Here is a 25,315-nt window from a genome sequence, read left to right on the forward strand (position 1 = left end):
GGGAAATTTAATTGTCCTATGGAATAGATTTTCAGCAACCAGGTTTTTCTTAATCTTAGTACACATTCATCAAGTAATCTGATCTGATGTAGTGTTGTTGCACGCAAATATCTATCCTCGCGTTTCATATATCCTTCTGACCTGGTTCTCTTCGACCGATAACAATAGTCTGTCGACGTTTCGGAGATAGTGATCATCGCATCCATTACAACTAACCGAGTCATTAGTCGTATTTTTACTAACAATATAAATCTTCTATTTTCATCGTAGATAAATCCTAAACAAAACGTGAGCAAAAAAATGCAGCCACGAATGAACCAGATGTATTATATTATATCAAAATATGAACTATACATACCCTATTCCTTATTATTTATATGACATATATGAAAGCAATAACTTTGAAAGTACAAAAAAATATAAAGATAGTAATTAGAAATTCAATATATGTAAATTTCAGTACATAATATTAACCGTTATGATTAAAATTTCGGAAATATTTCATTGAAATACAAATACAGTCAGTTGAAGATGCTAAAAGTTTTATAAAAGAAAACAATTTTCATTTTCAACAAAACAAAAAATAAGGGGAAAAATCACACTACTTTTTTGCTTTATATATGTATGTACGTAGTAACAATAGTTACTTTATCTACATATGTACGTAGTAACAATAGGTGAAGTTTTGTGATCATGCGAAAATTCGAACTCGAGATTTTGACTGATTAGAACTCAAAATCGATTACTGATCACGTTTTCATGATCTAGAAAAAATGTGAGTGTGTGTGTGATCCGCCGGGTTTTGGAACCCGGATCCCGTATCCGGGTTTTAAGTCATTACCCGGCCGGGTTGAGTTGAGTCCAGAAACCCTAGTCATGTCCCCTATGGTAGAAATGTACATACAATAAAAATATTTCGTATTTTAACACTTGCCTTGTGAATTAACATTAAAAATTTGTTAGCTGTATACCTTTTTGTCAGTCCAAGCGTCCTGTTAAAAATGTATGTTTCTAGTTAAAATAATGAAAAATTATTTTAGAAGTTAATTATTTTGATTTGCTATACAAATCATTTTATAATATAAAAGAAGTGCAAGAAATGACGAAAATAATGGCCGAAGCAGAGCCATACCAATGCAGATATCATTCTCACACTGACCGTTGAGTGCAGCGTACTGAACTCCCCCTCTCCCACAGCTGTGAGGTACGTGTACAAGGGGCTTCCCGCGAAATTTATTATTTCTGTTGATATTGATTAATGTTTTTATTTCGCAATGACATAATTCGAATTATAGAGGTTTTGATGAGGAATACATAAAATATGAAGACCGTGCATTCAGTATATTTAAAGAAATAAAATAAAATAGAAGTCCTGGTCACACTCGCTATCCATCATCCAGTAATGATGTATAATGATCCGTTACCTTACTCATCGCATTTTTTTTTTAGTGAGAATTGATATCTTCTTAATTATACATTCAGAGTAGCTCTTACTGCGTAGAGGCAGTTTAATCGTATTATACGTAATATGTATACATATGTATATACTAAAAAGTACAATTACGGTTAAAAAATAAATGGTATTTACATATCATTACGGCGCGTTTTATGAAGGTGAGGATATTTTGTCACCAGCCGCCTTATTGTTATTCTACATCTTCCGGATTTGTTGATATGAAAGGCAAATAGACAGAAATGAAATTGGGTCACCTGAATGAACTCAGCCGTAAGAGGTGGCGAAATTGTCGACGAATAAAATTGTATGATATTAAAGAGTCCAAGACCTTCGTGACTACATTGTCAAAGTATTAAAAAAGTTTGCGACGAAGCAAAGAGCTTTTCGCCTAAAAGTTTTCCAATGGGGGAGAGCAACTGTTGACTTACCCTTTCGCGCGCCCTTACGTGCGGCTCGATACTTATCCCCTTAAAAGTACTCCAGAGACTGTTGACACACAAGATGTTCCCGAAGGCCCAAAACTGACAGAAACGTATCGAATTCAAAAGCTTTACACTAGTGTAAATATGAAAAACAAACTACTAAACATTTCTGATTTATCGCAACAAGGAGAAACTCCATATTTCAACACTGGAATTATGAACGGTTCTGAGAACATCTCATAACGCTTGAGATGTCAACGCAAAGACGAAGGACATTCGTGTCGTTTGTGAATGTTAAATAAAAAAAATCTACCTATATTTTCTTTTATGTATATCTCCTCTGGATTTTACAATCATAATCACATGTATTATGATTTGTTTATGAATTATTTATTTTTCAATTTATATTTTCCCATTATACTACCATTACGGGTTGCCCCTAGAGGTTGTGATTTCTCGACTTTTTTTGATTCTCGAGATTCGAGAATCTCATTTTCTCGGAATATTTGAATCTCGAGATTTGAGAATCTCATTTTCTCGAGATATTTGAATCTCGAGAATTCGAGATTTTCTTTTTTGTTTCTCGAGAATTTTCGAGTATAATTTTATTTTTTTAATATAGTGAATTGATTTTTTAGCATATAAAATCAACAACATACAAAAATCAAAAAGGCACAAACATTACATATGTATATTATATCAGGGGCTTATAACTTTTTTAAAGACATGATGAAAGAAAGATATAGAGAGATGCAATAGAAAATTGAATAGAAAAAAAAGTAAAATTATATAGAAAAAAAATATTATAAAAGAAGGCATGAAAAGAAAATTAAAATATACAAAAGTAATTTAAAAAAGTAATAAATGTACAATTAAAAATAATTCCTAATATATTAAAGAAAAAAATTATCATTAGGTTATAAAACAAAACAATACATTAAAAGTCTTATGTTTCTTTAATCTAATATACATACATATGTATATCTAATATATAATTTCAAAAGAGACTTTTTATGTAACTATTGTTGGTTCGTAGAAAAAACAAATGAATATTCAAATAAATTTAAATAAAATAAAGCTATTCAAATAAATTTAATAAAATGTTTACTATTAGATTGGCCATGTTTATGCGATTTATATTACAAATACCGAGCGATGCCGGGAAGAAAAAAAGTTTTTTAAAAACATACCTTTTCTATAAGTTGTATATAAAATGATTATTTTGAATAAAAATACCAATAATTTTATTTTACTACCGCCATCTATGTTTAAAACTAATAAACAAACGGTGGATAAACGTCAACGACTATCTCGCCGTGCAGATTTCAAAGGCGTCTTACAAATCAGTCAATTTATTGAACAAAAACATGAAGTGATAAATTAAAAATATTCTCGATATTTTTGAGATTCTAATAAACGATTTCTCGAGATACGAGAATCTCGAATTTTCATAATACAATATTTTCGAGAAATGAGAATCTCGAAATTTCACAATAAAATATTCCCGAGAAACGAGAATCAAAATTTCTCGAGAATTCTCGAAAAATCTCGAGACGAGAGTCAAATAAATTTAATAAAAAAACAAATGAATATTTACTATTAGATTCGCCATGTTCAAGCTGTTTATATTACAAATACCGAGTGAAGCCGGGTAAACAACTAGTAGATTATAAATTTGAAGCATATTCAAGTAGTGATGACATAGTGGGTAGGATGGTTTTGTCAATTCGATGAGGAACCGTTTCAACAACGAAATCAGATTAATTGGCAAACTCTGACAGGAAATCATCGACTTGGAGTCACAAATGTCCAAGTGTGACCCAGCAGCGCTACAGAAATACCGAATAAATTCTTTTGAATCGATGTCAACCCAGAGCTTGAACCCGGGAACTTCTCGATGGTTTACATTATTGCAACCACCGAGCTATACTACTGGTAGTTTGAATACCGGAAAATTTTTTTTGTCGTTTTTTTTTTGTGAAAAGTAATACTTGATTTTTTATGAGAAGATATTTAAGAATTTTGTAAAACGTAGTGAATACAATTAAATAAATATCATACACATAATATAACAAGTAGGTATGTAATCTTTCTAAACAGAGTAGAAACTTGATAAATAGCGGGAAGCCTAGATCCAGAAGTGTCAGACACAAAAAATTTCGAGGAAAAAACCAATTTCACCCAAACCTCTTGACTTACTTCGTTTCTTGGGCTGAAATTACTTTTTTTTTTCTTTTGTATTATTTTTGTCTTTCGCTGGTCTCAGATTTTTTTCTTTCAGAAAAATACTATATTTAGCATGGGATAGTTAGTCCACGTTTTTAAAAACCAGTTCGCGTCCCAATTGGACCATCTTGAAGACGATAAGCCACGCTCTTGCGCTTTCGCAACCCTGAATGGAGTTGGTCGAGAGCCTCCTTCTCATTAAGCCGTGCTCTAGTAGTTGTTGTAAATAACGAACGCCTTTTTCGGACTTTTCGCAATTTTTCTTCCGAGGGAACTGCCAAAGTACGCCTTGCACGAACGAGAGGCTCGTTTTAACCCCTTCAACAACAGCGCCGCCAAGATACGCTTATCTCATCCCCTTACTGTATACCGCTATATGTACGTATAATATGATTTATGACTATTTTATCTTGTACTTTAACTTGCTATAGTCCCAAATTTGAAATGGCATGACGGAAATTTCGATATATCTAAACATTGTTTTACAATATTATAAACGTTGACTATCAAATTTACATTTGTATGATATAATATATGTATATTTAAAATGGATTTGTTTTTATTTTTACATAAATTTTTGAAAAGTGGAACAGAAATAAAAGACAATATATGTACATAAAAAAATAAATGATTTCTAACACATTTTGATTGATTCATTTATAAGTTATCGAATCGCGAATTCATTAATAATTGTCCAAAATACAATTTACTCATAATGTAACAAATAATCATGATTTGTCCCGATGAATCAAACGATGAGAAAATATAATGACAGAAAATCGATTTTTTGTACGCTTTATTTATTTATTGTGTGTATCTTTTTTACAAACCTCCTTTATTCTTTCATATTTGTATTATAGAAAATTTTATCATAGATAGTATTACTAAATCGAAATATATGTACATATGTATTTTTATTTTTATTTTATTTTATTAATTGAAAAATCAACAGACAGGATGTACATAGATATGTATAAAAAACAAATAGTAAATAAATAATATATGTAACATCCGAGTCCAATAATAGATTTTTACAAAAATTAAAAAGATAAATATGAGGAAAACAAATTAAAAAGTAAAGAATAAAGGCATGACAAAATATGTAGAACATTGCATAATTAAACTATAGTATTAAAATATTTGGAAAAGGTTATAAAATAGAATATAAGAAGAAATTGAAATTTACAAATATAAAACAAATGAAAAAGGTAAATACAAAATAAACAAATGAAAAGAAAAAGAACGAAAGCTATAATATGATTAAATAGCACATTACATAACTAAACTAAAGTATAAAAATATTGGAAATATTGGAAAAATAGAATAGGAGAAGAAATGAATCAATCGGTCAAGATTCTCTTGATGTTAGACCTGAATTGATGTAGGGAAATACCAAATATATCAACCTCATTCAGCTCTCCGTTAAACATACGATAAACGCGCTGCAGATAAAAATATTTTTGGGAATTAGTATTGAAAGGATCAAGTGAAAAGAGTGCAACGCGTCTAGAGTACCGAACTGGGATTCTGAAATTAACCTTATTCAGTAAATCAGAACAATCAAGGAAAGAAGAATATAGCATCAGTATGTCGTCGCCTGACAGAAAGATTATATACATATATTCGTTATTTGGAATGAAATCTTCATTTCCTCGTTTTTTTATGGTAAGTATATTGTTTGAGAAATTAACCACCTATATTATCTTGGTGAATAATTTGTTTCCGTATTCCAGACAGTTTTCAGGGAACTTTTTCCGAAATGAAAACAAAGCCCAAAAACCTTTTGGAGCGATTGCCACAAACGAACCGTGAAAAATGTTAGCTTTCGGAGGGAATTCTTAAAACCAATTACTGCGTCGATAAACAAATAAATATTTTTTTACACGAGAAAGCTTTTATAGAATGCGGAGACGTTTTTACGTATATTTTTTTCATGCTGTCAGTTTTTCATCGACAGTTTATTACGGAAGATGCTATTTACCTTTTTGGTGTCAAGGTACGAATAAAATCGCACAAGATAAACTACATATGTATAAATAGCAAATTCAATATTTATATGTAATATCTATGTGTATATATGTATATATATATATATATATATATATATATATATATATATATATATATATATATATATATACATGTATAAAATAATACATATTTGGAAAAATATATCACAACAAAAAAATGCCTTTGTTTTATATTTTACGTTGAAGATTTCCCTCCGTTAAAACGAAGCTTTCAGTTATTCATTTATAGAAGATGTAGTAGACACTGAAGGTTGACAAATACAGATTGAAAAGAGACACATTAAGTTTGTACAACAGCAATAACACAGAAAAATCCAGTACCAAACGTCTTTTCTTAAAAGGGTACTTACATTATCAACGGTAGATCTCACTTTGAATTCTCTCGAGAGGCGAAATGTGTTTAATTGCGCACTCCGAATTAACGTTTCAAAGAAAGAAAGGAAAAAAATGAGAACGGAGGGGAAATGATAATAAAGAGATTATTTGATTTCACCGCTCGTTCATTTGGAAAGATGGAAATTTTTATAATTTTATTTGTGCGGCGTTGTGGAAAAAAAATTCTTATATATTTTTTTCTTCTTTATTTTTACACAGATAAGGTGAAGAAAAAGTACTCAAACTTGGGACATACGGTTGTCGCCGTGCGACTTGAACGTGGACCACGCGGTGGACTCGGAATATCCTTAGCTGGACATAGAGATCGTTCCAGGATGGCTGTTTTCGTATGTGGTCTTCGTCCTGGTGGTGCTGCTTCTCGTGCCGGAAGTGTCCTGGTCGGTGATGAAATTCTAGAGGTAAAATTCTGAAAATTTGCTAGTTAAAATTTCCATTAAAATACTATATCAGTGCGATTTAAATTCTATCACATTACATTATTATATGTATGTAAAATAAATTTTATTTTTTCAAGGTAAACGGCGTGGTCTTACATGGCAGATGTCACTTGAATGCATCTGCAATCATAAAAGGATTAGCTGGACCAATTTTCAAAGTTATACTTCTAAGGTATACTTCAGTGCTTTCATTGTGTACATACATACATACATAGATACATATTGTACTTTCATATCTCTCATCTACTTTGATAAGATTTATTTTTGCAAACAACCAGAATATGAACATTGTAAGCGTTTCTTTTTTTTTTAGATATGTCAATAACACTGTTCGACACGAAAAATGGTTCAGAGACGAGATATGAACTGGACGACTACTTAGAGAGATTTGAAAGCTAAAAAGTACTACAAAAAAAAAAAAAATACCCGAATATAGATTCCAATATCCATTTTGAACAGGAAATTGACAGATTTTGAGACATCGACCGAACAACACCAAGATATAGAAAAATCGCGCGATTTAAAAAACACATATATCTCCGAATATCGAGCCAATCAAATTTTTTATTACCAGATTCGTGTTCACTGGGCATAGATCTATAATAAAAGTCATATCTCGTCTCTGAACCAAAAAAAAGTCGTCATTTGTCGAACAGTGTAATCGATCAGATTTATTTCTATTCAAATTATGTACATTTATTTATATATTACCATTTAGTTGTACGATAAAATAGTACAAGGAGTTAGTAATTATTTACATTTAGGGTAGATAATAGGCATCTCCGTTAGAAGAGGAAATATAGAGACGTGTGAAATTTGCGCGAATGACCGCCGTTTCTTTTTGAATCAAAAATGCCACTACGTCTGAAGAAAAAGATCTTTGATCAATGTGTTTTGCCAGTAATAACGTATGGATTGAACGCCAAGATACTTAGACATTGAACGCCAAGATACTACGCAAAGCCCCAATGCTCTCAAAGAAGTATGGAATGCTGTATGCTCGGCATAACGAGGAGTGATAGAAAGGAAATACGTGGGTGAGAAGGATGACAAAGTTAGCAGATATAGTGGAGAGAGTGGAAAGATTGGAATGGTATATGAATATGAAGGTCATGTAGCTAGAAGAATGAACGAAATATAGACATGATAAATGCTAGAATTTTACCCGTTAGAATGTAAAAGGATGAAAGGAAGTCTGCAAGGAAAATGGGTAAGCGAAATTAGGAAAATGTGTGGGGAAAGATTGATGAGAGTTGCGAAAAACAGAGACTAATGTAAGCGTTTTGGAAAGACAGTGGATGGTGAGTGGCCATAGATGATGATTTAAATATGATCAGTATAAATAACAATATTGGTCAAATAATTTATCGATTAGAGTGTCTTAAAGAAAAAAATTAAGCGAATATTCAAACGATTCAAATTGAACTAATTTTATAAAAAAATGTGGTTGATATTTTGAAACATGACTTTACAAGGCAGCAAATGGAACTTATTTAAAAGATATTTTCTTTTTTATAGGATACTAGCTGTATTACCCGGCTTCGCTCAGTGTTTATAATATAAACCGCTTAAACATGACTAAGCTAATTAAATTAAAAAAAAAAAATTAAAAAATTTAAAAAAAAAATAAAAAAAAAATAAAAAAAAAATCAAAAAAAAATCAAAAAAAAAAATCAAAAAAAAAATTTAAAAAAAATAAAAAAAAAATCAAAAAAAAATGTTTTGCCTTCTAGGGCTTCGCCCTCGGCGCCCCCCTGAGCCTTTGCCTTCTAGGGCTTCGCCCCTCCACGCCCCCATGAGCAATTGCCGTTTAGGGCTTCGCCCCCATGATCAGTTGCCTTTTAGGGCTTCGCCCCTCCGCGCCCCCATGATTAAATGCCGTCTAGGGCTTCGCCCCCCTTAGTTAATGCCTTTTAGGGCTTCGCCCCTCCACGTCCCCATGGTTGATTGCCGTCTAGGGCTTCGCCCCCCTTAGTAAATGCCTATTAGGGCTTCGCCCCTCCGCGCCCCCATGATTAAATGCCGTCTAGGGCTTCGCCCCCCTTAGTAAATGCCTATTAGGGCTTCGCCCCTCCGCGCCCCCATGATTAAATGCCGTCTAGGGCTTCGCCCCCCTTAGTTAATGCCTTTTAGGGCTTCGCCCCTCCGCGCCCCCATGATTAACTGCCGTTTAGGGCTTCGCCCCCCTTAGCTAATGCCTTTTGGGGCTTCGCCCCTCCGCGCCCTCATGATTAAATGCCGTCTAGGGCTTCGCCCCCATGATCAGTTGCCGATAAGGGCTTCGCCCCTCCACGTCCCCATGGTTAATTGCCATCTAGGGCTTCGCCCCCATGATCAGTTGCCTTTTAGGGCTTCGCCCCTCCGCGCCCCCATGATTAAATGCCGTCTAGGGCTTCGCCCCCGTGATCAGTTGCCTTTTAGGGCTTCGCCCCTCCGCGTCTCCATGATAAATTGCCGTCTAGGGCTTCGCCCCCCTTAGTTAATGCCTTTTAGGGCTTCGCCCTTCCGCCCCCATGATTAAATGCCGTCTAGGGCTTCGCCCCCGTGATCAGTTGCCTTTTAGGGCTTCGCCCCTCCGCGTCTCCATGATAAATTGCCGTCTAGGGCTTCACCCCCCTTAGTTAATGCCTTTTAGGGCTTCGCCCCTCCGCCCCCATGATTAAATGCCGTCTAGGGCTTCGCCCCCATGAGCAGTTGCCGTTTAGGGCTTCGCCTTATAAGGCTGCGCCCCATGGGGCTTCGCCCCATGAGGCTGCGCCTCCCTGCGCCCCCTTGCGCCCCCTTCGGGGCCCCATGCGGCTAAGCTCCATAAGGCGGCGCCCCATAAGGCTGCGCCCCTAAGGCTGCGCCCCATAAGACAGCGCCCCATAAGGCGGCGCCCCATAAGGCGGCGCCCCATAAGGCGGCGCCCCATAAGGCAGCGCCCCATAAGGCGGCGCCCCATGAGGCAGCGCCCCCCTGCGCCCCCTTTGGGGCCCAATGAGGCTGCACCCCCTTCGGGGCCCCATGGGGCTACGCCCCATGAGGCTGCGCCCCCTTTGAGGCCCCATGGGGCTGCGCCCCCTTTGGGTCCCCATGGGGCTGCGCCCCATGAGGCTGCGCCCCCTTCGGGGCCCCATGCGGCTTAGCTCCATAAGGCTGCGCCCCATAAGACAGCGCCCCATATAGCGGCGCCCCATAAGGCGGCGCCCCATAAGGCAGCGCCCCATAAGGCGGCGCCTCATGAGGCTGCGCCCCCTTTGGGGCCCAATGAGGCTGCGCCCCCTTCGGGGCCCCATGGGGCTACGCCCCATGAGGCTGCGCCCCCTTTGGGGCCCCATGGGGCTGCGCCCCCTTCGGGGCCCCATGCGGCTAAGCTCCATAAGGCGGCGCCCCATAAGGCTGCGCCCCTAAGGCTGCGCCCCATAAGACAGCGCCCCATAAGGCTGCGCCCCATAAGACTGCGCCCCATAAGGTTGCGCCCCATAAGGCTGCGGCCGATAAGGCTGTGCCCCATAAAGCTGCGCCCCTTTTTGAGCCCCATGGGGCTGCGCCCCATGAGGCTGCGCCCTCCGGGCCCCCTTCGGGGCCCCACGGGGCTGCGCCCCTTGTGGCGCCCCTGGCGGGGTACCATGAAGCTACTCGCCTTGCGCCCCCGCGGGGGTGAATCCATTGAAACGAAAAAAACAAATCGGCGCCCATGGATCGAAAAAAAAAAAATCGAATCACGTGTTCGATGACGTCACCGATCTACGGACGACGACGACGACGACGACGACGACGACGACGACGACCAAGGATACTTACATACAAAGTCTCTTTCCAAATTATAGATTAGAAGATTTGTTGTGTTTAAATATTATCAAAATATGTTTGTTAATAAAAAATATCTTATCTCCCCAAACCCTACTATGTCATTCAACCCATCATTATATACATATATGTATATATGTAACATATGTATATATATATATATATATATATATATATATATATATATATATATATATATACATATATATATATATATATATATATATATATATATATATATATATATATATATATATACATGTATATATATATATATATATATATATATATATATATATATATATATATATATATATATATATATAAAATATGGGCATTCGTAGGTGTAATGTGTATAAAATAATCAGTCAGAATATAGCATTGCATTGGTCATTTCCAACTATGAGTTTTCTTAAACATATACATTATTGTATTATTGAAATAAAAATGATATGTATATTTTTATCGTTACTACATATGTACATACATGTGTATGTCAAAATTGTGTGTACTTAATGATATCTGGTGTTAACTGGTTATAGGCGGGATAAAACAAATGTTGTTATTATACACGAGACCTATCGCTCAATCTAATCAAATACATAATATATTATAATATGTATGTATGTATGTATATATAAATTCGATAGCCGAAATGAAAACTTATGATTGACAGATTGTTTTCTCATTTCACAGAAGAATTCGAGCACTGGAAGACGTAGCGGTGAAACCTATAACACAATTTCCGGTTACGCTTGAAGATGAGGTAAGATTTTCATATCAGTAATAATATATTTATCTTGTTACTTTAAAATTTGCAACGGTCAACTTTACCAAATCAATTACAAAACGACATTTGTATGTGTTGTGGTACGAGCAATTATGTAAATCGAGTACGACATACATAATAGAATAATAGATCGTTTCGTTCCATGTACTCTCATTATTTTTGGTTCTTATTTTATTTTTATTTAAATCTATTCCTTTTACATGTATGTATGTATTATATACCTATATACACGATCGGTATACATATATATGTACATACATATATGCATGTACATACCAGAAAAATTTATGAAAAAATGTTACATTGTACGGTAAATGAATGTACAATGTTGTCGATGATCATCATTTTGGAATTATAAAATTATACATAAATATTTAAAAAATAATATTGATGTTATTGTATAATTTCTACACAACACCAATAATTATTCGACGATACTTAAATTTCAGTCACCTTAAAAATGTCTAATGTTTAGATATAAGATGTACATACATATATACATATGTGTGTATGTACATACATACATACTACATATGTCTGAACAAAATAATACATTTTGCTTCATTTTAACTATAGTACATCTATTCTTTTTTTAGAATTCTTAACAGTTTATTTTGCATTCTAATCACTTCCCGTCGACAATCACACATCTTCAACAAATACAATTCCGTTTGTCCATTAACGTTTTTATATATTTTTTTATCACACTCAAGTGACAAGCGACTGTGATTTTTCTTCGACAATAGGTATTTATTCGAGTTACATACATATCTTAGTATTCTACTTAATTTATGTACATACATATGTGTGTAGTATGTTGAAATACACAATATGAGGTCAAATCTTAGTATTCAAAATATATGATACAGATGATTTTTACGGTTAACTGACAACTCGTTCACAGATTTTCCGTAAACCGATGATGCGCTCCAGGCATTTCGTATACGGCCATCTCTTTCTCACCCCGTCTGTTCACCATGATCTCGTTTACTCTGCCATTACGTATGCAGCCATCTCTTTCACAGACCGTCTGTTCACTGATAACAGACCGTCTGTTCACTGATAACAGACGGTCTGTGAAAGAGATGGCTGCATACGTAATGGCAGAGTTAACGAGATCACGGTGAACAGACGGGGTGAGAAAGAGATGGCCGTATACGAAATGCCTGGAGCGCATCATCGATTTACGGAAAATCTGTGAACAAGTTGTCGTGTCACCGATTTTTACATACCTCTTCTTACTTCGGCTTCTAAGTCAGTAAAAATTTTGGCTCTTATCCGATCGTTTTCATAGTTTGCCATTTTTTATATATTCTAATCTAATCTAATCTAATATCTGATACCTTCATTATTGCATCAAATTTAAAGATGAAAGACTGATATACATACATACACTTTTTAACGAACGTATGTATTTCTTTAAGAAAAATAATGTGGAAGTTCACAATACATAGGTACATATAATATTATATATGTATTTACATATATTGACACAGAAAAATTTGAATATCGCCTATGCAAACTTATTGAAAAGGTGGCCATCGATATATTATTGTTATTATTTATTATTATTATATACTATTATTATTATTATCATTTTTTATTATTATGATTATACATATATGTATGTACATATGTTTACATTTTTCTGCAGGCAAGTAGACGGAAAAGTCTTCTTTTGCTTCTCATATTATACTCAATAATTCATAAATCAAACAAATTTTTAAATCTTGTCAGAATAACATTATCATCTGACAGTTTAAGAATTCACGCATTCAGCAGATAATTTACCTAATGATATAAGCAATGGGCTTGCATTTTTCAAAAATAAGGCCATGTTTTGCTATTTCACATAATTGGAAATTTCACAAATTCGATGTACTTTTTATATTGTGAAACAGTCCAAGTATTCACTCCGGTGCGTTCATGAACGTACTAGTTTGTTTATATGTACACTAGTTAGTTCTGAAAGTCAAGCTACCTTCAAATAAATTTCCACCATGTGTCTGAAAGTGAATGAAAATTTTGAGCTGTCATAACAACAAGTATTTATCCCATGGAAACCGCATTACAACGTTACTCTATTTCACATTTCAGCTTTTTAATATTAAAATATTTCAACCCAGGATACGCATACATAGAAGACAATGAAAGGCGGAGAAAACGATTGAGAATACTCAAACTTATGCCTAAAAGTTTGTGCATTTAACATACATATAACAAATTAGTACATATGCATGTTAAATGGCGGATCAAGTGAACGGGGCATTCGAAATTTGATATACTATCATCGTTTTTTATCATGCTTTTCAGTATATAGTTTTTCATTAGGGTTGTACAAAACCATATATTTTTTATTTATTTACTATATACATATGCTTGAAACACTAGAAGTTTTTGGAATAAAATATGTACTATTTTAAAATACTATGTAAAATAGGTATTAATTTCATTTATTCTTGGCTTACGAACGTATTGTGGACAATGATAATAATTTGGAAACTGTAAATTTTGATAGCAAAGGGCCAGTAGTATATTCATGAACGAACGAGATTTACACTTGGACTGTAACATATTTTATTTATTTATATACATACTTTTAGCTATTTAGCTAATTTAAAAATACATTCTTAATTACTTAACTCTAAAATTTTATGTTTAACTTATATGTACTGTCCCTCACAGAGGTGTCTCTTAGCACCCTCGCAAGAATGCATCCACGGTCTTAAAAGAACTGACGCATTCGGGGAGGGCATTGTACATGAGCACACACCTGTGAAAAACACCCCCAGCTGTCTTATTTTTTCTTATTCTACTTACAACTAGTTTTGCCTTATTTATATGTATGTATACACTAACGTTAAAATAATGTACTTACATATAATACAAATAGACAATGATTACTGGATTAGCAGCTATTATGTAAATGTATTGTGAATACAATATACCTACTATTGGTTTTACCCGGCTTCACTCGGTATTTTTAAAATAAACCGCTTAAACATGGCTAATCTAATAGTAAACATTTGATTAAATTTATTTGAATAGTTTCATGTTATTTAAATTTATTTGAATATTTATTTGTTTTTTTTTATTAAATTGAACGTCACGGATTCTAAACAAAGAAACATACAAAGTCTCGAAATTATATATTAGAAGATGAATAGTAAAAGCACTTAAAAAAACTGTTCGCTCTGTCCGTACATATATCCCAAATCTTAGTCTAGTTGGTTGATAAACATCTCGTTATTTTTCTTCCGGATGCTATATTATCAATACGTCGACATGCACTCGCCGGTTCGGTGATAAGAAACATGTTAAGAGTGTCCGCTCTAGAGGGCAGCAGTCGCGCCGTCGAAGCGGTCGCCCTTCGACGAATCACTTACAGATGCAAATAGGTAATGCGGACGAGACAAAACTACAAGAATGGCCACGGCAAAAAAAAAACGACAGTGATAATCATAAAAAAGCGAAATAAATAAAGAGGCGTCCATTCCGCGTCGACCACCGGATCGGCGGCACCGGATTGGCGGCGAGTCGCGTTGCGGTGATATCACTCCCGAGCAGCGGCCGTGGCTTACGGAGGCTTCAGTTCGAAAACGGTTGAGCGGTGGGTTGACGCGTGCTGCGTGCTGCGTGCTGCGTGCTGCATGCTGCGTGCCGCGTGCCGCGTCCCACATGGCGTGCCGCGTCGTGCCGCGCGCTTGATCGTGCCAGTGCTCGTGCGCGTCGCGTCGTGCCGAACGCGTCGCGCGCGCTAGCCCCAAACTCCCACCATGAATTCGTACGTAAACTAGCTAACGCGAGCCCCCCCCCCTTCCCCCCACCACCACCACTGGAGTTTCAAACTTCAAAAATCACACAAACACGGGTGATCCGTGCGAAGTGCAGACGCGGTCATTTGAAGTTTTCGTGCGTGACGAACCGTTGCGCGCGCGCATGTCGCATTTACATACATACATTCAAAAGGTCACCGTCGTATAATTTTCGATCGATCGGTGAAAGCGTACGATATGAATATTTTGCCAAACGTCTGTTTTATTGTAGGTTAGGTTGCGCGATAAGTGGATCGTTGTGTACTCGTGCGAAAAATTCCGCGCGCGAATGGGCAACTCGACCGGTTTCGCGCGCTAAGTAGAATTTCATCGTTCGCCGAATTGTCAGGGCTGTGGGATCGGAGTCGTTGACAATTCGAGTGAATCGCATTTATTTATTTACTTGATATTGAATTGTGACCAGTGGCGTGCCGTAAAATTCTACCTGTTTTTTGTCGCACAGCCTTAAGGGCGCTACAAACGCTCTGGAATATTGGAGCGGCATGTCTTGCGATTGACCGTGCGGCGAACGAACAGAATTTGGTTCGATGTGCGGCGTACTGAATGCGCTTCGACCTGACGGTGAATGTTCCTACACACGCTACGGTCTGCGTCAACATCGGTCGCCGCAAGACATACCGCTCCGATATTCCAGAGCGTCTGTAGCGCCCTTTACTTACGTATGCGCGAGCAAAATACAAGGGGCATAGGTGACGTCATAACTAAAGATCGGACCAACTTTGCGCAGTTTCATTGTTCGCCGTGCTTTGTTAATTTTTATGATGAACCTTTTTTATGCTCTTTAGCTTTATAGTTTGCCCTGTTTCCTGGAAAAAGCACGCTTGCGGTCATACCTCTAGTCATAACGAGTCCCCTTATATCCTGTTCGCGCACACTTAGAGCGAAAACTCAGTGATGAACGGCACATCGTGTGCATGGCTCTCCGCTGTGGGTGGTCTTCCACATTTCTTCAAATATGGGATACACCGTTATCGCCGTCATGGGCGAAAACACACAGCGGTGCACATGGCACGTGGTTTTTTTAGATACTTTTAAATATGCGAAAAAAATGGGCCGTGCCTTGTACATATTCATGGAACGCCCAGCACGCACCGTCCCAAAATGACCTCCTGGAACGTTTTCAGTAAAATTGTATACTTGTATTTATCCTTGCTTGACAGTGATCGATAACAGTGTATCCCATATTTGAAGAAATGTAGGAAAACTTCCACGTTCCACATGCCACGTCCGTGCTCTGTGTTTTCGCCTAAAGTAAGGCTGCATAACAAAAATAGGGAGATTTTCACCGCACGCCACTGGTTGCGACTCAACAAGTGTATGCAGATCTGTATAGTCGGATTCAGAGTCGTCAAAATTTTAACGACTCCGAATCCATCAATGTACATATGTATATGGATATTGAATTACTAACTTATACCAGGTTGGCACGATACGTGTGCACTCAAACGAAGTCCGCTAATTTGGACGCTACTCGTACGTTACTCGAATGTTACTCGGACGTCGCGACGTTACGAATAACTTCCGAGATACTCGGTCTGGGTTTACTCGCATCGTGTCAACCAATATAAAGTGATTCAACAATACGAGACGCGGTGTTTCTATTTTTTTATTAATTAAGAAATTATTAATTGGTCAAATTTAGGATAGGTCTAATATTCAAAAAATCCGTTACGCAAATGCTTAAATTTTATTAGTGTCTTGTATGTACACATGAGCCAAAAACACTATTTATGTTTAACCTAATTCATATTCTTATCACTTCCATATGTCTAGAATGTCGGAAAAGCACAATAAACGAACCACCAGTATTTTTAAATATTGTTAAGCGCAAAACTATATATGTTTTGCAAAATTTTACTCGAAAAGAAGAAAAGTGGACTTATGCAACTTTCAAATATAACGGTTCATACATATAATCTAATGGTTATATTCAGAATTTATTTTAACATAGAAAGAAATCAACCTAAACGTTATTTTGTTAAACGCAAAACATTTTATTTAATGTTTTGCGAGATATTTATGGAAATTATGAAAAGTGGACTTATGTATGCCACTTTAAATTATAACGGCTCATATGTTCATAAATAAAAAATACAAAATGTTGAAAGAAAATAAATCTGAATTAAAAGTTAATAATTTACATCAAAAGTAAAAAAAATATTTTTTCCATTTTTAAAATTGAAGTCGAAGTCGTATTTAAACGACTCCACGGCCCTGTAATTTGTCATGATGTGTAACTAAAAATCTTTCGTGTGTACCAGAACATACCGGCGCTCGCTTAACACGTGAATATTGATTACGTTTTAAGTTTTTACGATTTTAGTTCCCAATTCATTAAAATTTTTATTTAGTAGCCCTGTATACATTGTACCTATACATACATATGTATAGTCGTCTTCGCACATTTTAATTAAAATTATTACATTACTCAATTATTCATGTGGATTGATAACAAAAATTCGTTTATTTTATCGAGGTAAGCCAGTTATCAATAGATTTTTTGAAGAAAAAGTCGAAATATAATTTTTCGGAAAGTCGGAATTTTATTTAATTCTCATATAAAGACAATTTAATATATTATCCCTATTAATTCCATTCAGATTCGTGTAAATACGAGTAAATAATAGTACGAGATGTTAACTCGCAATTTTACCGATTTAAAATTCAGCACACTTCCAATTAACCCTTTTAAACGAAAACAAAAAATAGTGTGGCTAGAACACTATCCAAAAAACATGTTTCAACAGAAAATACTCGATATAAAATAGTATTAACAGTGGGAAAAACCCTAAGTGAAAATACGTACTATATATATATATATATATATATATATATATATATATATATATATATATATATATATATATATATATATATATATATATATATATATATATATATATATATATATATATATATATATATATATATATATATATATATATATATATATATATATATATATATACGTATATTTTGACTTTTGATTGGGAACTGGCCGACTACTTAGAGAGATTTGAAAGCTAAAAAGTACTAAAAATGAAAGATAAAATACCTGAATATAGATTCCAATATTCATTTTGAACAGGAAATTGACAGATTTTGAGACATCGACCGAACAACACCAAGATATACAAAAATCGCGCGGTTTAGAAAACACATATATTTCCGAATTTCGAGCCAATCAACATTTTTTATTAACAGATTCGTGTTTACTGGGCATAGATCTATAAGAAAAGTCATATCTCGTCTCTGAACCATTTTTCGTGTCGAACAGTGTAGTCGCCTTTGAAGGCCGCTATACCAATAGTTCAATTGTTCGTCAACTAATTTCTACAAGCAAAATGACCGAGGTCAATTCTTTATCATAACCAAAAAATAAAAAATATAAATACAACACTGTGATAAGTATGAAAAATATTATTCATGTTGATGTGCCTAATATGTATGTACATACATACATTTGTACATATGTACATAGTAGCAGATGAAGTTTTGTGATAGTGACAAAATTCATCCTCGAAATTTTAGCTGAATTGTATCAAACTCTAATTTTAATAAAAAAAATGTTTCAAAACGATTTTAAGACTAGGAATTTTAGATCAAATTTTTGAGAAAGAAAACTAATTAGAGGCTTGTAAAAATGTGTGTGTGTGTGTGTGTGTGTGTATTTTGGAGATAATTCGAACATCTTCAATACTATGACACTGAAACTTAATATTGATTAATGAAATGTTTATCGTCAAACGCTTTTCTACATTTTTACCTCTCCTTATATACATATATATGTAAATATGTAGGTACATATGTATGTCACATCTCATCTACCTTTATTGTTTTGGATCTATTTATGTTCCAAGCCGCTCATTGGATAAAGCTAAAACATTTTACAATTAATATTATAAATATGGATAAATATGTGTATATGTACATATGTATAGCGGGCTCTTCACTCGCACCGTGCGCGGCCGCGAACATCGTGTGTATGAGTCAAAATGTGAGTGTGTGCGTTTCGCGCGTTCGAGTTCGCGCCTCGCAGCGTCCCCCATGTTTTGTTCCGCGACGAAGGGACGCGTCACGACGACGAAACGAAACGCACACACTCACATTTCGACTCACACACACGGTGAAAACGTGATTCCTTCGTCGCCGAGCTGTCGAATACCGGTTTGCGACGATCCCCGTTTTTGGCGGAGAACTTCGTGCGAAGTCCAGTGGCGTAGCTACCATTTCGCAGAATGATGCAAAGCATCACGGCCCACGCTTGCTTTGTAACAATTTTACCGTACGCCACTGTTATACACTTGCGTATAAGCTAAGTAGGCGTGCCAATAACAAATCAGGCGTGGATCCGCTTGAGTAAGAAAACATTGCAGAAACGAAATCTTACTTTAAAGTTTAGACGAAACCACTTTGGTGTTGAATCGTATATATGTATGAGAATGTTAGTAAATTACGAAATTCATACGAAGAAATAAAATCAGGAGCGAACAATCTGGCCAGGAAGTGGGGAGAAATTTTTGCATCAGGGCCCAAAATTTCTTGCTACGCCACTGGCGCTAAGGGGTTAGTAAAAAAGTAGTAAAAAGATGTCACCACACTCATTGAGTCGCGGCGCGATTTTCACGGGTGAGCGAAGAGCCCGCTTATTAGTATTTTATAAATATTTTTACCTCAAATGAAAGCAGTAGTTTTTTTTAAAACATATCATTTTTTAATTATTTCTCTTTTCTTGATATTTCATGATTATAATCTACATAGGGATAAAAAAAATATGAACAAAATCCGACAACTGGAAATTGAACTTTTTTTTACTGAAAATCCAACTGTGTGAGTTTTCCTATACTACATACATATGTAGCTACTCTCAAGTGTGTATCGAGAACGTTTTCATACCCGATATTTGTACATAAATGTCGAATTTTTGTTTTTGACACTTTTATTCGTCAAATATATAGATAAAGTCAAGTCATATTGGTCAGGTTTTTTTTATTTACGAAAGGTTAGAATTTCAGGTCAGCTTACTTTCGATGTGTTAATATTAAAGAAACGCGATTTATTTTTAATAATGATTTCAAAATGGATTCATTTGAATTAAAAGGTCTTCTCAGTTTTTATCGGAATTTTACTTTGAATTTATTTAGTCGGTTCAAAAAATCGTAATGTAATTTCTGCAAAAGTCGAAACGTTCGGGATCCCTATTAGCGACGAAAAGAAAGAAGATTGAAATTAACGTAGATTGCTTGACTTGAAAAGGTTTTCGATCGGTCTGGATTAAAGGATTGTGCTGTTAAAGGGACTTTTTGCTGTGAAAACTTAAATGGATTTTGTTCGCGATAACAATTAGGTATTTATTATTAAGAAGATTCGCCAACAAACAAACGAGCGTCATTTGCATATAAATGTCCTTTCGGTCGAAATTGCGCCATGATTGCATTGTACTGCCTTATCGCGCAATCGCGCGATAAGACTCCGGAATATAGGTTCAAATAATTAATGTTTTTTTATATGTTATAATTTACAATCTTTTCAATATTTACTATGTATGTACATACATGTGACCAAATCAAATAGAAATTCTACTAATAAAATTCTATATGAAAATATTCATACGTTCCGTAATATGTATATGTATGTACATACGTGGCGTATCGAAACAGCAGTAGCCGGTACGATCTACTCATATTATATGTATGTACATACAGCAGAACATACAACCGAAACGTACGAAACTGAACTGTTTTTCTTTATCCACTGTGGAAATATTCACCCATGATGTGACGTCATAGTGGCGAGTGCACCAACGAAAGTGCTCTCATGCGCACATGAATATTTTCGGATTTTACCTTGCACTCGTTCAAAATAAGTATGCATGTGGCGAAAACGGGCGGTGCTGTATATTATGAATAGAAGTAGTCTTTTCCGTGCTGCTTTGTGCCGATCTGTTGAGTTGCAGTGCTGAATTATAAATATAAACGAACCTGTATATAAGTAAAGGTGTAAAGACTTAATAATTAGAAAATAATTATCTATGTATAATGTATGTACATATAAATTTAAAGACTTATTTATTTATTGACATAAAATATTAACTAATAAGCTAATTAAATTTATATCAACATATTTCATATATTAACTACTGAGGTAGACCCATTAACTACATAAACCGAATACACTATATCTACTATTCGTCACAGAAGTGTCTCCTTGCATATCGTAAGAATATGTCCTACGGTCTTACAGGACCTGACGCACTCAGGAAGGGCATTATACATTAATACAACCCTGTGAAAAATATTTTATGTAGTAAAAAACACGAATATTCGCTTTGAGGTGTTAAGTCAATCATATGGGAGGATTAAACACTATTTTATACAATTTAACTAATTAACGTCATACATTTATTGGTAATTTATAATATATAACACATGATTCATACTGTAGAATTGAAATATAAAAATAGTTAAATATTACATAAAATCTAAAAAAAATGTGGATCCTGTCCACACTCAGCTGATAGACCACGTGGATTGTCTAGGACTAGATGGATCCCGAGAGAATTTTATAAGTAAATATTTTTTGCCTGGTTATACATATGTAGGTTTTTTATAGAATTGTGCATGTCAACTAGACACCATATGTATGTATGTATGTAGTTGAAAGTGATACGCGTTATACGAATATTTGATAACACTAAGCAACAAAAAAAGTTGAAAAGTTGACTCATGGAATTCGAATATAACATTGATTTTTATTATATGAGCTGTTATTGAGATACATATGAGCGTATAAAAATATGCGAAATTTTTACAGATTTTTGTTTTTTTTGCAGTCATTAACTCAAAATCTAGTATTGCTGTGGTGAAAGTGAGTACTGGAATCAATAATCAGACGTTTTTATATTTATCGGGTTTTATTATTGTTAAAAATATTTATAATTAATTATCTAGCGATTTTTTTTACTACAACAAAAATCATTCTCATAGTCGAATTCAGTAGATCAAACTTTGTTAAAATTAATTAGTCACTACCCTGCTAAGTAAATAACGTGATTTTTTGTTTATCTGTGTAATCGATTATATCGAGAATCACATGATCCAAAAGTAAATAAATTGAGCAATATAAATTAAATATGAACTTTTGGTACAGTTTTATAATTTCATATTTGAATGATAATGATTTTAATCAAACTGCTTTGGCATTGATATAATGTAGACGCAAACCTTGAACTTTGAGCGTAAATCTTTCACTAAACGGCGAAAAATATTGACAAATATACATATGTATGTTTGAAATAATAACAAGAAATCGAAAGAGGAGCACGTAGGTGAGATAACGTCTAATGGTTGTTCTTCTAAAAAAATACGAGCGTCGATGAAACCAATATTATCCAGAGATACGAAATAACAAGTAGAGACCTTCTTGGACATTTTTTTTCTTCTTTTTTTTTATTGCTTTTTATTACTACTAAATTATTTTCACAGTGCATCTTATATCTATTTTAATACCTACTGATCTACTGATCCTTTTCTGTTTTACAATTTTATTTTATTTTTGTTAGTAATCATAGTATTATTGCATATTATTCAAATGTTAATGTACAGCATAATAGGAAAAACAGCTCAAAAACCTATCTCGGGCATTTGAGTTTTAGAGCAGGTTCCAAAAGAGGCATGGCCGTTGGAATAAGTATGTGGCAGATCAAGGCTACTTAACCACATACATACATATGTACCTACTACTTTGAAGATGACTAACACGAATTTGTATTAGATTTTACCCGTTTACTAACATTTAACAAATGTAGGCAATAGAGAACAATTTTATTAAAAAAAAACACATATAACATTATGATAAACTGGTGGTTTACTTACTTTATAATGCATTTAAATAAATTGATCTGAAAAATATTGAACCTGGATTAGAACGCAGCTTAGTAATATGTACATACATATGTACATATGTATGTGTCCAATTGTGTCCTCGATTTGACGTCGCATCTGCACGTAAATTTCATAGGCAAATACAGACAAAGCAAACAACCTTATAGTCAGCATTTAAATGTTGAATTACATCATTATGACGATCTCATAATTTTATATAATACATAGATTCAACAAATCGTAAAATTAATTTTAAATAATCTTGATATGACGCTAAATTAACATGGGATCAACTTTGCATGACCATACTTGAAAATTGGATTAAAATAATGTCTATAAACGGATATTTAATAACGTATTAGCATTTAGAAAACAATCGTTGTTCCTTACGTAATAAACATCACATATCTATTAATGTGCATATTTATTCATCTCTAAAATTTAAAAGTTAGTTCGAAGTACATACATACATATAATACACGTGAATTGAAAATAACTACAAAAGTTACACACAATAAAAGCATATGTTATCTAAATATATATATATATATATATATATATATATATATATATATATATATATATATATATATATATATATATATATATAAATAAATATACCTGGAAGCTGAAGAGATATTTAAATTTCTATTATTATATGTCGTCTTATCAATGTAAATGAAGCAACTGTTCGTTAACGGTGAACACGTGTGTCAACATTAAAGAATTGTCAAGCCTTGTATGCAAAATTTTGTGTACATATACATGTACATACATACATATGTAGGTGTTACAAACCCATTCGTCGGGGATAGCGATTAGTTTTGCTAATCTGACATGATGACCCGCCGCATCCCGGATACGGGGTTCTAGGAGTTCTTCCGAAAGGTCAAAGATAACCGTTACGAGGTTGACACCCATACCTATGGAAAAGGTTATGGGGGGGGGAGGATTTGGGGTATAAACCACCCCCGCCAAAAGACGAACGTATCGAGCGCAACCGCACACATTGCCGAATTTTGTATTTGTGAAAATCAGGTCAGAAGCCGTCGTGGCCTTTCAAAATGCACCTTTGGGACTTTCGATGAAAAAAATCATAATTATAATAGTGATGAAAAAAAAATGACATTTCGTAATATTTTTAGGTCGTGTGTTTTCGTGCATTTAGATCGTTGATTCTGCGAAATGATGCACGGTTCATAGTATGTCTTTTGACATTTACGTAGGTATATAACTATTTTAATGCCACTCGGCGCGTTATTGAAATGTCTATCGTTTATTTCGTGCGTAAAAAAATGCAATTGCTTCCAATCAGATAGTTGTATAATGGTGCGTACGGACATAACCAACGAACGGCTTCTGGGCCAACTTTTTAAACCGGTAGGATAGAAAACATCGAAATAAAAATTAAATTAAAATATCAAAATTAAGCCAAAGAGGAGATTGAGCTAAAATTAGATCATCGTTGATGTTTTGAATTACAACAATGTTTTGAATTACGATGATACGCATTTACAACCAGAGAGATATTATAATTTCTCTGCTTACGAGCGAAAAATAATCTTGTTATTATTTCTTAAAAGTCGTGCTATGTATTCATCCGTCGATGATTGAAATCAATGCGACAAAAAAACCGATGTCGGTGATTTGTTAAAGGGTTTTTTTTTTCTTTCGTCGAAATAAAATTAATAATCACACATTATCCGATAAATTTTACCTCTGAGCTGATTTATTTCGACGAGAGAAACAATTGAAGAATAAAAAAACCGTTTGATGTACCGACAACAAACCGACTTAGCGACGATCGTTGGATCACCCATACTAATACATGATATACTCTCAGTAACTGTGCTTTACAGGGAAGTAAAAATAATAATTCTTTGATTTTTTTTCGATCTTAGTGCGTATCTTCGTAAGTCAAAACATCGTAAGCCGAGGATTACCTGTATGTGATTGTCGATGATCTAATTTTAAGTCAATCTCGAAAATTTATTTAAATTGTGCATGTTCTGTTTTAACTTTCAATATTTAATTTTAATTTTAATAT

General features: G+C 34.6%; 1 protein-coding gene across 1 annotated transcript in view; it reads left to right on the forward strand.

The window, feature by feature from the left end:
• Positions 1–25,315, forward strand: part of LOC143917263 (multiple PDZ domain protein-like) — a 210,368-nt gene that overhangs the window by 165,662 nt on the left and 19,391 nt on the right. Inside the window, exons 23-25 of the mRNA XM_077438749.1 lie at positions 6,729–6,928; positions 7,045–7,139; positions 11,456–11,525. Coding sequence (XP_077294875.1) covers positions 6,729–6,928; positions 7,045–7,139; positions 11,456–11,525 — 365 coding nt within the window. The remainder of the gene's footprint in view (positions 1–6,728; positions 6,929–7,044; positions 7,140–11,455; positions 11,526–25,315) is intronic.

This window comes from Arctopsyche grandis, chromosome 1 (assembly GCF_051622035.1).
Source record: "Arctopsyche grandis isolate Sample6627 chromosome 1, ASM5162203v2, whole genome shotgun sequence".
Classification (NCBI taxonomy): Eukaryota; Metazoa; Arthropoda; class Insecta; order Trichoptera; family Hydropsychidae; genus Arctopsyche; species Arctopsyche grandis.